Raw genomic sequence first — 17393 nt, 5'->3', positions numbered from 1 at the left:
AAGAAGGCTTTCTGCACCATCGGTGTCTTTGGTTGCAGCAACTCAGGGTTGCTATCTTGTGACTGTGGCTCTGTTGTACCCAACCTTGTCTTAACCAGACATTTCCAGTTTACACACACTACATGCCTGGGTTCAGTGGATCTGCCACCTGATCCAACCGACTCAGTATGAGTATCTTAGACACACTGTATGACCTCTGATCTGATGTGACCTGATACGCTTGAGCATAGTGTTCAGTATGCACAGCACAGAAGTCAGATAACAGAACACGTGTGAGCTCCTATTGTAATTTAGTTCTGTCAAAATTCCCTTTCTACCTGGTGTTTCCATTATTCTGTCCCATGCTTAGGGATACTGTGCCTTTTGTTAGTCCTGGTTAGCCTCAGCCTAGCTTTATTTATGGTTGAGTTGGCTGTCTGATCACATACACTAACAAGTTGTGCAACTATGTTTCTTTGGGCGTTCTTACTCTTTTTGTTCTTTCTGTAGGACACATTGTCCTGCCTCCTCTTTCTTTCTTTTTTTGTGTATAAGCACGTATGAAAAAGGTTCCAGTGTAAATGCCGGTGCTACTGCAGAATGTATGTAGAATGTGACGGATACTGCTCTGTCTGTCTGTCACCCACACACACACACACACACACACACACGCACACACACACACACACACCACACACACACAGCAGGCAACACGCATAGAGGATGAGGGATGGGATGTAGTGGTTTGATCTGATACACAGAGACAGACACAACTGAAATATAGGACTGACTTGCCACTGCTTGTGTGTGTATGTGTGTGTGTGTGTGTGTGTGTTGTTTATCCAGTTACCTTTATTAATGTGGATTTCAATTTAAGGAGTGTGCAGTTGTTGCTTTCAGTCAAACATTGGTGCATGTTATTCCTCACTGTTCTGTTCAGTCAGACCACCATACAAATGTTAGGAGTTGGTTCATGGAGATAAAGGTAAGAGATAAGAGGAGGGCAGTTGTTCTGGTTATTTTGTCCTAACCAATCAGGAGCTGCTGATGACACAGCTGATAAGGAAAGTTACTGAACTTACATCACATTTACTTAAAGGAGATTTATTTACGCACTTTAACTGACCAGCATTGATGAGAAGCAGTGAATTCCTCCACCCATTCCCCCCAGAGTGAAGAGGTATTACGGGTGTGAGGATGACTCCAACTGTAAACTGGAGATGTGGTTCAGGTATTGAGATGATTTGTGAAATTGTGTTGAATACTTCAGAGGAGAGAGTTGTTATAAAATGCATTTTATCCAAGTGGACTGACAACAGCTGTGCAGCTGTGTCGATCTCATCCACACCTCTCAACAATTCGTAGAGAATCTTTTCTGGATTAAGGTCAGGTGCTCACTGATGGATCGTCCTGTTCCTATACGATCCATCAGTGAGCACCTGACCTTTTACAGTCTCTAAAAAACGAGAAGTGGGCGTCGATTAAGAGGTTTAAAACCAGGCTGTGGAGAGGATTACTGTATCACAGCTCCGGTTCAAATAGCCAGATATCCAGACTGAACAGCCATTTTCTCACCATCCCATTTTTCTGTCTGACGTTGCCTTTCTGCTAGCAATTTTCTGTTGGAATAGGATTTAGTGTTGCTCTTCTCTTTTCAGGCGACACCCAGGCTGCAGTATGACAAGTTGCAATTCAAGCAGAAAACCTTGTGCTGTTTGTGCAAAGACAATTTTCTTTGTTTGGAATTATATTCATAGTGTTTCTAAAACCAGGTTAAGGTCAAAATGAAAGGATGCTGGCATGCTTTCCATTCACACCTTTCCACATAATATGATCCACATCCATTACCTTACTAGTACAACACCAAATCAGCTGCGACTCAGAGACCTTCAGGTGCAAGAACCAAAAGACAGATGTTACATGTCCAATGTGTGCAGTCCCTGTGAGGACAAATTGCTCTCACTGGAGCAGAGTGCTATTAATACCAGATAAAGAGGGGATTTTTTACTGAGCAAGAAGAGAAAGGAGAGTGAGAGGGGCTCGTCCAACAGCGGGGCTGACCTCGGGTTTCTATTGAGAAGACGAAAGTTTAATCCTTCGGGGAAAGATGAGGATCAGAGGAGAACGGTTACAGGTTCACCACAGGCTGAGGATCAAATAGGCTGAACCGTGGTATGAGGACAGTTCTGACTGTGCAGATTTTGTTTCATCAGTTAAGCTCAATCAAACGTTTGTGTTTTCTGGATCAGCAACATTTTGGCAAAACCTCTTGTTTCCTGTGTCACATGAGAACATGCATACAACATACAACAACGTACATACAACGTACAAGCATATTTAGCCAAGAACAATGAATGGAAGCAGAGGAGAGCTGCTAGCGTATAGCTCAATGCTCCCAAACCGCCTCATCTAAACCCTTTCTTCTAAAAATGGTCAAACTACTTTGATTCAGCAAACATTTTTTTAAGAAACATAATGCCACTGTGACTCCTTATTTTATATCTAGACAACAATGTCTATGTTACAATGTTCATAAAATGTTCACTGTCATCATATTTTGTTATTGTCCAGCAATAACTGCTTCTGCCAACGTATCCCCTTCTTACTGTCAGGGGGTCTAGTGTGCACGTGTGGAACATGTCTACGTCCATTTTGAGTGAGCACCTTAGTTTGTTGGAGGTTTAAATTTGATTATATGGATCAAACTGCTTGTCCTGCTGTACATGTGAGCTGCAGTATAGACAATGTACTCCATTAGTCAATTGTCTCCTCTAAACATTATTATGCATGTGCACGTTAGCTGTTGTGCACATGCACGTGCATCCTGGGCAGCCCCCCTACTACATTCCTGCACACATGAGGATAGATGGTAGAACATGTCAACATTGACATGAAGCACGAGATGTGACATGTTGAATTTGTCAATATTTAACCTAAAGCACCATCTTTCCCTCACCTCGACCACAGTGTTTCGGTTTCCTAAATCTGACCACATGCAGGTTTTGAGCCTCAGTTTCTGCTGCTGCTCGATGTTTCCAGTGAACATAATCCAGGCAGCAATTGCAGCCTTTTCTTGGGAATCAGGAGCGAAAACGAATATAGAACCAGCCTTTTTAATAAACGTATCATTGGCAGTGCTGCTGACCTACAGCTTCAAACAAAGCACTGGCTGCAAAACTGCAAAAAAAGGAGGGACTTTCCTCACGAAAAACAACCTGGACTGAGCTTTTTCAAAACTCTCTCTGCTAGTTCAGGTCCATATCAATATGAACACACAGATATTTAGATTTATATTTAGACCTCGTTCACAGACGCACCTTCCCATGACTCCAACGCTGTCTGATGTACTTGTTGTGTCCTGTTTTGTGATGTTATTGATGTTGCTTTAATCTAATTCTGAATATGTAGATGTAGCTGCTCTATGCATGTAAATCTGTTCAGCTGTGTGTCTTTGTCCCAATGTGTGTGTGTGTGTGTGTGTGTGTGTGTGTGTGTGTGTGTGTGTGTGTGTGTGTGTGTGTGCGTGAGCAGCATTAAGACAGAGAGAGTGCTGACCCTGGTGTTTCCTTGTAGGGAGTGGTACAGCTCAGAGGTGTGTGTGCTGAGGCACTTGGATGGCTTAAACACACACTGCCTGCACTCCCAGCAGCCTCACACTCTATGTGTGTGTGTGACTCCCTGTCGTCACCAGGTATTCCACCGACACACTCAACTGCCACTCATGTCATGGATATACTGTACACCACTGTAGGTCAGTCCGACTCCAGAGCAGGTGATTCAGCTGAGCTGGGTTACCTGTAACTTAATGCTTAATGTTTTTGCTTTTATTCAAACACGATCCCACATAATTCACATACTGGACCCGGACAACAGCTGCAGCTTCGAGGGTTTTTTTGTGTTTAACTTGTACTTTCTGTTCTGTTTCTGCAAAACCTACATTTTCACAGCATGCATTTCTGTCCTGCTATTGCACTGCATGGTTATGATTACCTGCTTTTCTGTTTAGCTTCTGTATTTCCAATCATTCATTTAACCTGCTTTGGTTTCAATGTCCTGTAACTTAAGGGGTCATTTTACCCAAAGCATCACCACAATATTGTGGAGAGTGAGCGGCTGCACAGGAAACTGAAGGTGAAATTTTGAATACGCTTTATTTCTATTCATTTTAATCTCTGATGTATCTTCTTAATTATTTCTTCTTTTCCTGAATGAGTTTGTAAATATTCCGGTTTCCGCTGTGAGACATGGGAAGTTTAGCTATAGATAGCGACCTTTTCCTTCCGCTCCTGATGCTGCTGTGTCTCTGTGATTAATTGTAGCCTGTTTGACTTCAGGAGAGGAGAAAATAGCTGCGGTCTCCCAGCATGTGACTATCTCCTGTGCACCTGTGTAATTACGAGTAAAAAGGGGAGCATCAGGAGCACTAATGAATTGTAATTATTTGTGAGAAGCTGATGGTCTTTCTGGATTTAGAACATGGGCAGCACCTGAGAAAGGCTCAGGGGCTGATCTTTACTGATTCTCATGTTTCTCATTTTATGTACTAAACTCGCATCACTGCTGTGCACTAAAATGAAGCAAGTGAAGTGAACATGAGACAGCTACTGTACGTTTACCCAGAACTAAAGACAGAAACATAGAAGATAAGAAACACACTTGATTTGTCTGAACTAATTTAACTTCCTGCATTTTGCACGTAACGTCAGTTAAAGCTCGACCGGAGGAGATCTCTTCAAGGTCAGTATGAACAGGAGGAATGAGCAAAAAACTGCTTCAATGGAATTCTCTTTCTTTAGTTTATTTGAAAATGTGATGGATGAACACTATCATCACACAGACAGTTAACTCACCTTTATATCCACAGTTGGGGTTATACAGGTGTGTCGGTATACGTGCAGGTTTGAAAGGTTGTGCAGCAGGATCAGTGCAGCGTGCTTCCTGCCGTCACCACTGTAACCTTCCCACATGTCTGTTTGGTCGATAGACAGTCCTGTGCTGCATCGGTGTGCCGGGGTCGCAGCCAGACTACCCGTTCGCAGGTTTCACCTTCCTGCATGCATTGATCGTGCTCCTCTTCCTCCTCCTGCTCATCTTTCTCCTCTCTTTCCTGTCGTCATTATCCACCTCACTCCTCCTGATTATCCAAAAGCAAAACAAACCTGCTTCACATTAGATGATTTGGCTCGACATGGGAAACAATAGCCGACAATGTTGACTAGCATTTGGCCAAAGCAGCGCCCACATGTCCAGCGCCAGCTTCTAGTGATACATATGTTTTGGCTCACGTCACTGTGTGCAGTGTGAAAGAGGTTGCCTTGCAGTGATAAACTGTAGCTCATTGTTGGGGTTTTATGGATGCTGCTTTACTGTTTTTGTGATTCACACTCATGGCTCTCGTCAACCTTATTTCCAGTAGCAGAAAAAGCTCTAAAAAGCCACAGTATGCTACCTGCTCAGCGCTAAACAGCAGACAGGCGCAGGAAGCGAATAGCTGGTGAACATAGACGCTAGAGAGACAGATATTTTTCTCCAGAGATTAGTTAGAGACCAAAAACAGATGGACAAAAGGATTGTGAATATTGGACTTACATTCATCAGGTGGACACAAACACAACTCCAAATGAATGAGAATGATGTTCTGTGACTGCTGGATGTGGTTTGTTAACATGTTCACCCTCATGACTTTATAAGGTGATGATATGCCAGTGATGGGTTTGCAACTTGTCACACTTTCCCAAAAATCAGCCAAAAAATCAGTTGCAGTCATACATACTTTAAAAGATGTGTGATGAGTTCAGCACTTCACACACACAGCCTCTCTCCCCACCGCTGTCAACGCCGAGCCTGGAGGGCAGCAGCAAATAATCTGATGTGCAAACCAGCACGTTGTTAGATGGTGAGTTAAACTGAGTTCCTGAGCAGCCACTCGCTAATTTCCTTAAGAGAGAACTGGAAACACAGCTGACAAGACAACAGTAGCATCTGGATACAGGTGATGCTATCCAGGCTGATACCTGACAAGTAAAAGCACACAGCACAAGTGTCACAACCATTAATAACTGTTTCCTTTGTTACAGCAATCTGTGGCAAGTATTGCATTAGAGGGTAACTAGGTGAGCACAGTATATGATTGATAGGCACAGAGTCCAGTGATGGTCAGCACAGACACTGACACCATCTGCTCCATTCATCTTCTCTTTCCTGTCGTCCTGGAGGCTGCCTTCCTCCTATAGGAAGTCATACAGTTAACAAAGTTCTGATGATTTAGGTCATGTGGCTTTTAATCAGAGCGAGTGTGTGAGTGTGCACAGGCACGACAGGGACAAAAGCAGTCAACTATAATGTCAGCCGGGACATAAAAGCAGTTTGTGGATGGAAGCGTTGCTCGGGTGTCCCTCCAGCTGCATCATGATCCCATGTAAGGGACTGATTCATATTCTGTCGACGGTGAATCTGTAAACACAAAGCACCTCATCTCTAATATGACACCTCAATAACCTTCTCTCGCTTCTCAGTTTTAATTCGTCACCTCACCGCGCCACAAACTGTTTATCGGCACACAGTGCAGCGTGATGCTCAGTGCGTCAGCTACACCTCTGATTTGTATGGGAGAAGATATACAAATGCAGATCAAACAGGTGACTCAGCAGCTACAGACAGATTTCATGTCAGTGTGTCACATTCTGCCAAATAACGTCCTAAAGAGTGACACACAATATCAAATGGCAAGCATCGTCGTCACATTTACACTGAAAATATGACCGTAAAAGAAACTTAAAATGTGTAAATGTCTGCACTGTTAATTGTTTTTTTTTCTGTTTATTAATTAGTTTAATATCCTTGTCTAAACTGTGAGATAGAGGCAAGTTTAGGTGGTAACAGAAACCTGCTGTAGTTCACAGGAAACTTTGGTGGTACTGGTATACATCTTCACTTCAGCAAGTTGAATGTTGGGTTTCTGGGGATCAGGGTCCTCAGGGTAGTTCCCCACTTTGCCGTGTTGGTATTGCAGCCTCGTGTGTCGGTCCGTCCATCCAACACTGACGCTGACTTCTCATCTAATAACAGGATATTCATTATCCCCAGAGGACAAATCAAACTGTTTCCCGTACTCCTCTGCCACTTTTCCCTGAGACATCATGGAACGTCTACCTAAACACAGTCGAGGGCTTGCTGTCATTTCAGAAATCAATACGATTAATTTGAGTATTGCTGTGGTAGCAGTTCATTGGTCAATATATATATATTTTTGTGCTGCTAAATTGCTTTTTGAGCCACATGACTAATTCACGGTGTAGCATTGTGCAATATGGAATTACTCTTGTTTTTCCCTCTCTCTTTCTGCCTGTCACAACATATTTCATCAGCCTCCGTCAGTGAGTCAGTTTTGGCAGGAGAAAGATTCATCTGCCATTAGTGTCACATCTCTGAAAGACAGACGGGAGAAAAACATTGCAATTCTAGGACACTGGAAGTGTGTGTGTGTGTGTGTGTGTGTGTGTGTGTGTGTGTGTGTGTTCAATGTGTTCAACTGTTTTGAGCTGGATGAAGGTGGGGTTCAGTATAGTGTGGCTCAATAACAAGAACCGCGTTTCTCAAAAGCATCTTAAGGCTTTGCTATCATCTTAGTCTTCAGATGCTTTGGGGGATCAGGGCCCAGTTCTTTTGTTTGAGCAACATTCAGCTGATGGTAGCTTATCTGTGCACCACTCTGTCACGTGGGAACAACAATGTTGTTAGGCGGTGTGAGTTATCGTCACTGAGTAGTGAAAGCACGGCAGCGTCATCAGAGTGGCTGAAGTGTGTGGTGTTGGGTGAAGGGCTGGAAAAGAACAAGATAACCCTGAGGGCAGTGAGTCACGTACATTGATCAAAACAATTATCATACAAATGACTGCATTGAAAAAATTGCAAATCGGGAAAATAAAATAAAAGAAGATAATAAAAATGAATTAGGTCTCCATAAACCATGGGGGAAAATGTTTATAAATACCTACAAGAAGCTAATAAAGAAAAACAAGTGAATCAAATACTGGGATGCATCAACAATGTTCAGTCTTAAAAGATAGACATCGAAAATATCCTTATCTTTAAATCTGGAAATCTGGAATGAAGAATGAGATCTGTTAATCATACAGTAGAAAAAATGTTTGCTCCAACGCCAAGAAAAATGGTTTAAGATCAAGTAACTCAATCCTTTAATGTTACGGGTGAAGCTGTATAATGCCTCTCTGTTTAGGAGGATGGTGTAAATGCTGCTGGGGCTGTTCAGTCCCACAGCATATTAGTGTGGATGCACAGCCACAGGACTCTATTGCTCATTAGTGTGTGTGATAGCAACTTTTCACCAGTCACTCGCCGTAGTTATTGCTACCTTTGTCTTCAAATAATAATATTGCAGTAGTGCTCTCGTGTGTCTCATCCTGCTGTTTGGTGTGTTTCCCTCAGCAGCCTCTAGATGTCGCCGCCTCTCTGTGACTGACAGTGATGCTGGAGTTTGACTGGTGGAGCTCTCAGCTGCTGGGACTATCTTTAGACTGAAAGGAGGGCTTTGTCTGAAACATGGCAGGCCCACTTGTTTGGGCACACACACACACACAGTCACACTCATAGGCCTGGCTACATCACAGGCCACGCTTGATGAGTTTCGTACATTTTTCCAGGAAATTCAAGATCAGTAGACACTGGATGGACTTCACTGCAGCTGATTGAGTGGTGTAACTATTTACACACTCACACTGTCATATGGCTATCCATTATTTTGTTTATCTAATCATTGTTGAGAGAATTCAAGTGAAAAAGCTTAAAGAAAGCTTGAAATAGTTTCATTTGTAGATTTTTTTAAATGATACTCTGGGATTTGATAATAAATGTGTATGTGTAAACAAGATTGGAAAATGTAGTCAGTTAAGGGAAGAACAAGGGCTTTTTGAAAAGTAGTGAAATAATCTAAAATATGAACTTTAGACAGTCGGCTGATGTAAAAAGGAATTAGGCAAAGGGAATAATTGGAGTCATTTGATGCATAATTGGCAGCAAAGGAACTCTATGTACAAAACTGTTAAAATTAAAATGAAATGAATACAAGGGCCCGCTATCATAATGTCATCATGGAGGGGATAATGCTGGTGATGATGATCAGCTCACAGTGGTGAACTGTGACAGTGATGATGGATTACGTGGTTCGAATGTGGCTCTTGGAAGACTGCTTTCAGAGTGAGACCATTATACACACAGTATATCTCTGACAAAGTTTTGCTCCCAGCTGTGCTTTCTGGTGCCACTGGCAGCGTCGCCACAGGCTGCCTGAAGTGTTCGTCAGCCGAACACCTTGATTCAGAATCCTCCACAGAGTCTTATCGTTCTGGTGACCCCTTTGACCTTTCCTCAAGCGCCACGCTCAGGAAATCACAAGTAAAAAGGAAATTTAATTCACTCTAGTAATCCCAAACTGGGAAATTAGTCTCTGCATTTCACCCATGCACATGCAACATGCAGTGAGACACACAGGAGCTGAACTGGCGACCCTCCGGTCACAAGCTGCTTCTCCAACCTCTAGGCCATGGCTGTCACACAACTCAAGTGTGAAAAACAAAAACTAATCAGCCGAATTTAATGACCTGAAACGTTTTTTGTCACCTGAAACGAGTTCAACAAAAGAACAGGCTCCACCAGCTGGTTTTACAGTTCAGCAGCTGCTGCTGTGATGAGTTTGAGTGGCAGGACTGTACTGTCCGGTTCTGAGCTGTGATTGGTGGACAGGAAGAAGTTTCCTTATGAAGGAAAAGTACAAGATGTAGTTCACGTGCTGGATTTCAGCAGGAAATCAGCCCTCTGTGTGTGTTGTGTGTTTGGTGAAGCCCACAGTAAACAAAGTTACAGCTCATTCCCTCACAGCGGCGGTGTTCACCACACTTTCAGAGGGATGCCTGACTACGTGTTGCTATTTCCAGCAGCACAGAAAAACAATGCTCCCAATGAAGGAAACAGGAAATGTGGTTTTCCGTGATTGTCGGCCTGTGGTAGCGGCGGAGCGAGCCCACGGCTGACGGACCTCCCTCTTTGAGCCTGCTGGCTCCGGTAGGCTGTCCGCCCGGAGGAACGGCCGCCCGTCTGCCCGCCTGCGAGGAGGGCGGAGCCGGCCTGGCTGTCACAAAGGCATGTTTCATTTAGCTAGCCACCGCGCTAACCGCCGTCCAAATCCACACGGCTCTGGCTCTGACCGCGACGACAAAGCGCCTGTTCAGACGACCCGAGGAGACGCAGGATGCCGGTGAAAGGCGGCGGGAGACTGGCCTCGTACCCGAGCAAGAGCGAAAATGTCGGAGTAAGTGCGACTTCACTGTGTTTGACATGTGTCGCGTTACATTTGGGCGACGTGTAGGAAGTTCACCCCGCCGCGGACACGGTTAGTGAAATCATCCGACTGTGGGTGTCAGGAGTGTGTATGTGCGTCATTTCCAAGCCGCTGGAAGTGACCGTGAAGCGCACGTTGGCCAGCCAATGGTCATCCCGTCAGTACACCTGTTGTGCTTCAGGAGAGCCAATAGAAAAGCTCGTCACAGAGCTGAGCTAATGTTTACTCTGCTGCTGTTCGCAGTTGTTGATCGGCCTGAAACCTGAGAAAAGTGCCAGAAGTTTCGCCTAAATGCGGTGGTTGTAATCTCGTCCAGACTGACATCTGTGGTTCTCCGGAGATTAGAAGGTCATAGAACATAATCTGTAGAACAGAAGGGAAACATATGTGTGAGGAAAATGAAGGTCTATACCGCCTTTGTGAAAAGCACCCTAACCTGCTGTTGCCCCCTGTGAAGCTTAAATGTGTGTGAAATTACTACAGAAGAAGGTTTAATCCTGCACAGGACAGAGAGGACATGTTTTCTCTCTTCCATTTCCTTTAAATCTCTGTACTTTCACTGCAGGACTCTTTAGCCTGGCGACACTGTTCAGAGGTGTAGCTGCTCTCTGTATAAGAAAACACTTTGTCTTTTAATGGAACGTAAACTAAATATTTGAAGCACGTAACTTAACCTCATGTTGTGCCAGAGAGGTGATGATCATACCAAACAGCTCTGCTGGTAGGTCAAGGTTGACTGTGTGTGTGTGTGTGTGTGTGTGTGTGAGTGTGTGTGTGTGTGTGTGCGCGCACACGCGCATCCCCCTGAGGCTCCCTCTGGTCTGGCTGGTTGGGTGCAAAAGAAGAGGGGCTGTTCAGATTAATGGTCATCCTTAATGATGAGCCTGGGAGCTGTGTGTGTGTGTGTGTGTGTGTGTGTGTGTGTGTGTGTGTGTGTGCGCGCGCTGTACTACAGTCTCCATGATCACACACTAATGACCATATGAAAGTCTCCAATCCTCTCAACCGTGGTCGTCTAACATCTTGCCCTGAATCCTGCTTTTCATTATGAATGCATGCACACAGTGTGCCTCGGCTCAGGTTTAGAAGTGAAGCGAAGTAGAAGAAGTAGTTGAAGTGTGAGCGAGTGCACTGAAAGGCTTTGGCGCATCATTTGACGAGGAAGTCCAAAAAGGAATTATGAAGCGCCAGCTGATGCGTAAACTCTCAGTTAAGAGATGGAGGTGGAGGAACTGTTGTTTGGTGTGTAAAGGCTGAAAGCTGTTGGATTATCAGTTGAAGTGTGAGGCCTGGAGATAGTTGAAAGGTGTGAGTTCCAAGCAGTGAGGTGTCTGTCGCCGTGTGAGCACTGACAGACTCAGCAATGTCAGATCAAGTGTTAGAGCCGTCAGTTTTCGAGAGAGAAAACTGAAAGCAGTTGCAATGCCATGTGACATGTAACAGCTGAAAGCAGCCGAAGTGTCATTTTAAGCAAACACTGAAAAGCTCAGTTGAAGTGGGAGAGATGAAAGCAGTCAGTGTCATGGACGAGCCTCCTGGAATGCTTTGAGCTTCATCCAAACGTTTGTGTTTGTGTTTTTTTACTCTTTTTGAATGAATGAATTGCGATAGAGTTTCTGTGTGGATTGTCAGAGGTGCTTCTCATCTAAGTTTAGAAAAGAAACTCAGCAGTGACTAATACTGAACTTTACTGAACCCAAATCCACTGCTTTTCTTAATCAGCTAAATCCACTCCTGTTCCTGAGCCATGTCTAATCTAGCCATGACACATTCACACAGACAAACTGAATCCAGCACAGCACCTTATTGTGTTCTGGAACATGAACGCAGCTGAGTCCTGTCCTTTCTGAAAGGGAGGGAAGTGTATCATCATGTGTACAGGTTACTGGAAGCCATCATCACCTTACCAAAAAAAAATCAAGCTCCTAAGTATCCTGAGTGTACTTCCATGATTCAGTGGGGTCTGTTCATCAACCCCATTTAGTTTTCTTACAATAGCAGAGAGCCGAGTTCGGTCTGAGTGACGTATTCATACTAACGCAGCTGCTGACGGTGAACAGGGAGAGCATTCACTCACTGGCACAGTCAAACAGTGATGCAACCCCCGGCCTGGGAACCGCTGAATTAAACCTCGACTTGTAAAGTATTTGATTTGCTGGATTAGCAAATAACACACAGTCCTGTGTGGGAATTCTGTCCATCGGCTGAAAGCGTGCTTTATCGCAGCATATATTCACATTGTTATGACAGAATGACATACAGCACAAATGGAGGATGGCATCCATATTTTCTACTGCTGCTGAGGGCTGTGAAAGGAGCTCATTCGTTTCCCAGGCAGGGAGGGGGAAACATTAGAAGCTGTGCAGGTCCGGTATAGCAATGTTAGAGTTAGAGTTTTGCAGCTTGAGCCATACTCTCAGCCTCTACTGCTCCAATTTTGCAAAATCTTGCAAGTCGCCCAACTTGACCAATTAATTTTTTCAGTCATAAATCAGAAAACAGTGAAAGTGCAGGCCTGCTGAGCTTTGCACCCCAGGGTGCTTCGTATCTGATTGTTCGGACTTTAAGTTGAGACGTGGTTGAAGTTCAGCGTTTTAACAGCGAGAATGTCTGATATCCCAGCGGGTGGCTTTAGAGTGTGTGTTTATTGCAGTTGTGTCTTAACAGTAATCCCTAAGTGATGGTAGATGTGCTCGGGGCTTTGGACCAGATTTGGGCATTAACCCCCCACCCCACCCCTCTACACACACACACACCCCTCCTCCCTCTCCTCACCCCACCCTGTAGTGCAACGCACAAAGACGTTCTATAATTAGACTGCTCACATTGGGACGATTCTTAAAGATTGAGGCTGTTTGTGGCTGTAGAACGAGCTCCTCTCGTCCTGATGTCACCGTGTGGAGCCGGGAGTCTGGAGCTCACAGGCCCTGAACAAGGCTTCACGTGGCTTTGTTTGTAAGATCCTCGGTACATTTAATGTTAAAAAATAACTGTTAGAATAATAAAATAGAATAAAAATGTTCTTTTTTTAGCTAAAAAATGTTTTACATTTAGCTGTAAACAAATGATTTAGTAGACTTTTACAGCCAGGGTTTGATATCAGGGTTTCATAAATCTTAAGTTTCAATGATTTAATGCATATAATTACTAAAATACCAAACAACAATATGAAAACAGAGTGTACATCAATCTGACTAGAGTTTTTCTGCTTCAAATCTTAACGACAGGACAGTTTCTGTTGATACTCCAGTTGTTCTCACCGGTTATTTCAAGCAGGGTTGGTTTTTGCAAGTGAAATCGAGACAGTCAACATTACCAGTGTGCAGGGGAGCCAAAATGGCGTGCAGACACAATCAGACAGGCTGTGGGCTGTGAATGTTATCTTGTAAGCAAGTGAGCCACAGCTCAGCTGAGCCTCGCCTCGCTCTGACAAACGCTCACCTGCCACTCTCACAGTCCCTGTCCATGTGTCTTCATCCACCATTTCACCTGAATTAGCTCACCTTTCTAGCCTTTTCTCGATAAAATGTAAGGCAAATGAATGAGCATGAGTCCAGTGGCAATGAGAGCAGACAGCAGGCTGAGGTTATGACGGGTTCAGATAGCAGACAAGTTCACTCTGTGATTCTCTGAATTCCTGGAGTTATGAAACTCCACTCTCTGATCCTCCCTGCATCAAAACATCTCAACTATGGCACAAAGTTTGGCATAGCAAGCTGGACGTGAATACTGCTGCTGTTTACATTCTGCTAGTCTGTACCATCTGAGTTAATTGTTGTGTAGAATGGGTCAATTTTCATGTAATCTTCTTCATCTGTGTATTCTACCTGAGCTGAAAGATACATGCATTCAATGTGAAAAACAAATAAGGAAGTACCTGCAAATTCCAACTCTTGTAAATTGATGGGAGTCAATATTTTCGTTCTTCCAGTAGCCTTCAGGCTCTGAGCCTTGTTGTTTCATGTAAATGTTTCACATTATATTCAGCTTTTTTTGTCTTCCAGTCAACCTAGGGTTAGACCTTTAACTTAGTGTCCGCTCTTTCATGTGACTGCATGTGGAAGCAGGAGGCACAGCCCTGCCCTCTATCATGCATTCATGTTAGTAAAGACTTGCGCAACTTCAATACAGAGGTCCCAATGGGGTCCAGATGAGAAACCTCATCCCCTGTTCCCTGAAGTGTTTGAGGAGTTTGCCTGTATGAATGCACTCCTTAAAGTTTCAAGATATTCCAAATATTCCCTGACCACTGGGAATCGTACCACACGGGCTCGGACAGCTGCTGGGAGTGGCTGACTGATAAAATTCCTGTGTGTGTCTTTATATCGCCCTCTCGCTCCCTTTCTCTGTGTCTGTGTTTAGTGTTTGTTGGTGCTGCCCTCGGAGGCCAAGGGCGTGGTGCACTGCTGAAACCCAAGCTAACATCAGGGAAGACCACATTTGGTGCAGTGCTGGTCTGTGCGTGTGTACCGGACTTGAACTGCATGCAAAGCGTAGAAAATGAGCACATAGACAGGGTGTTCAGTGCGTGTGCACACATGAAATCAGTTTGAATAGAGTAGACTAGAAACAGACAGTGGTTTGACATGGAGACACCTCCATGAAAAGTAAAGGTTAGTCAAGTGAAACAGCTTTGAAGCTGTTAGAAGGTGTATTTCTTCCAATTTTGATAGAGGTAGGCTAGCAGTTTCCCCTTGCTTCCAGGCTTTGTGCTAAGCTATGCTAAACACATCCTGGGCCTGCAGACCTGAATGTAGGTCCAGGATGTGTTATGCTCCAGGATGTGTTATGTTGAACACTAAGAGATCAAATATATAATATTCTCTTATGATTCTTGGTAAAATTGCAAAACCATGTTTCTAAAAATGTCCAACTGTTTAGAGCAATTGTTTTGGACCTTCACCCCAACATGGACCAAAAATAGGTCATCAATTTAAAAAAAAGCTGATTTGTTGGCATATGAACTGCTTCACAAAAATTCCAGATAAGTTTAAGTTAAGTTTTTTCAGTCAGCTGTGAGAGGAGTGGATGGTGTAAAAATAAAAAAATGCCCTGTGACCCTAACAGCCAAATATTTGGCCTAAACTGGCGACTCAGAGTCCAGCCCTGCTGGTTTCTGACCAAGAGCACAAGTAGTCAGGCTCCAGTGGTCCTACGTCACGAGGATGTGAAAATGTGGTGAATACTCTTGCTGTATGCTGGAGCAGGGATTTCTGTGTTTTATTTGCCATAAGCTGACCTCCAAGTACCTTATAAACCTGCTGAATATGAAAATACTGTGTACAGTTGCAATCCCATAAGCTCTCATGGTAGCAGTGCTCCAGTGCTGTTTTCAACTGATCTGTGTCCACAGCAGCACAGACTGAGCCTCTGACTGAGGGTGGACCTGATGAGCCTGTGCGGGACAGTGTTGGCATGCTTGTCCTCAGCTGATGAGCCGGCAGTATCTCTGCCCACTGGGAGTGACACGCTTGGCGCATGCAACTTAATGACATGCCACTTAGCAAAGCCTACCTCAGCTCTTCTGCTTCACTGCCAGTCACGAATACCAGTGCACACACACACACACACACACACACACACACACACACACACACACACACACATGCAAATGTTCATACCACTGATGCCATGTACTCCAGTGTTAGGGACTGAAGTGTTGGCCCATTATTGCAATTGATAACAAAAACGCTTCCTTTCTTTAGCATTCCAGCCCCCACCCTCACCCCCTCAGATCAGTTGACATACTTAAAATATCCTGTCTGAGGCAACTTGTTGTGCGGATGACTGTGGTGCTTACTTCACCACTCAGGCACTCAGGATTCATTCACGATAGAAGATTCAGAGCTTTGTTGTCATAAGCAGAGAGAATGAGTGGCACTCAGTGAAATTCTTATCTTGCTGTCCTCTCCCACATGTAGTGAAAATGTAAAGTAACGCAGCTGCATGTCAAACACCAGGCTGACACGCTTTAGCTAACAGTCTGCACTGACCCTCATCATATTCTGTCTTTGTTTTTGTTGGTGATGCAGTAACAGCTTAACAAATGGGACCTTATGTCTTTTAAACTTGCACGGTTGTCTCTAAATCAGCTCATCTGGTGGGGGTGGAAACAGTTGGCTGTAAACATGCTGAACATGGATGGTCACTACTGGTTGTAGCTGTGAGGGTTACACTATAGACCACAGAGTAGGACCAAAAATGACCCTATTTTTTGTCCAAGTGTCTACTGGAAACAACAATTTGTGAAGTTTTCCAGTGTTTAGTAAGAGCACAGCAGCCGGCAGCCACAAAAAGGGCAGCAATGTAATCCCTCCATCAATGTACGTCCACTAAAAGTGTTTGTTTTTGCCACTGATAGGCTCAGAGTATACATTTTTTGATAGAGTAAGATCCTTTTTGCTTAACCAGAAACAGCCATTATATCACTCTCGTCAAAGCCACCAGACTCCATTCACAAAAACAGTAATTTCATCATCATAAAACAAACTTAATTCAAATGTGACAAAAACAAAATAAAACTCAACAAAAGCTTCTTGGTTTGTCTTTTTACTGTTCCACTAATCGCCACTAATTCTGTTAGGTTGAAATGAACTCTTAATTAACCAAAGAGGGAGAGAGCTAGAGAGAGGGCGGACATCAGAGAAGCAGCGGGGGAAAGTGATGTTTTCACATCTACATTTAAACATCTTCATAGACGTAAATATGACAGATTTTCCCGGTAAAGCAAAACAAAACAAAAAACTATTATTATTGGATGATAGAAACTGGTTTTGTGACTCCTGTCTGTCATGCAGTGCTTTCCATGCAGCTGCCACAGTATTCACAATCAAATGTATGGAATTTTTTACAAGTCAAATGTAAATTTGAATTCATAATATTCATTGGCAGCCCTACCCCAAAGCAAGGAACGGTAAGCAGCAGTGATGCTAAATCAGTTTTTGTTAAGGCACACTGTTACTGCACACCATCTGTTTCTGCACTCAGCCTCAGGCTAGATGTCACTTATGGGTGGAAACTCCATTAGAAAAATGCATTTTGTAGTTTTTTTCAGCAA

General features: G+C 43.9%; 1 protein-coding gene across 1 annotated transcript in view; it reads left to right on the top strand.

Annotated features, from left to right (window-relative positions):
- The first annotated feature begins 10095 nt into the window (after positions 1-10095).
- Positions 10096-17393, top strand: part of LOC121607097 (tight junction protein ZO-2-like) — a 77950-nt gene continuing 70652 nt past the window's right edge. The window contains exon 1 of the mRNA XM_041937772.1: positions 10096-10306. Within this exon, the coding sequence (XP_041793706.1) occupies positions 10247-10306 (60 nt within the window). The 5' untranslated portion in view covers positions 10096-10246. The remainder of the gene's footprint in view (positions 10307-17393) is intronic.

This window comes from Chelmon rostratus, chromosome 5, assembly GCF_017976325.1.
Source record: "Chelmon rostratus isolate fCheRos1 chromosome 5, fCheRos1.pri, whole genome shotgun sequence".
Lineage (NCBI taxonomy): Eukaryota > Metazoa > Chordata > Actinopteri > Chaetodontiformes > Chaetodontidae > Chelmon > Chelmon rostratus.
This window is presented reverse-complemented; position numbering and strand designations above follow the sequence as displayed.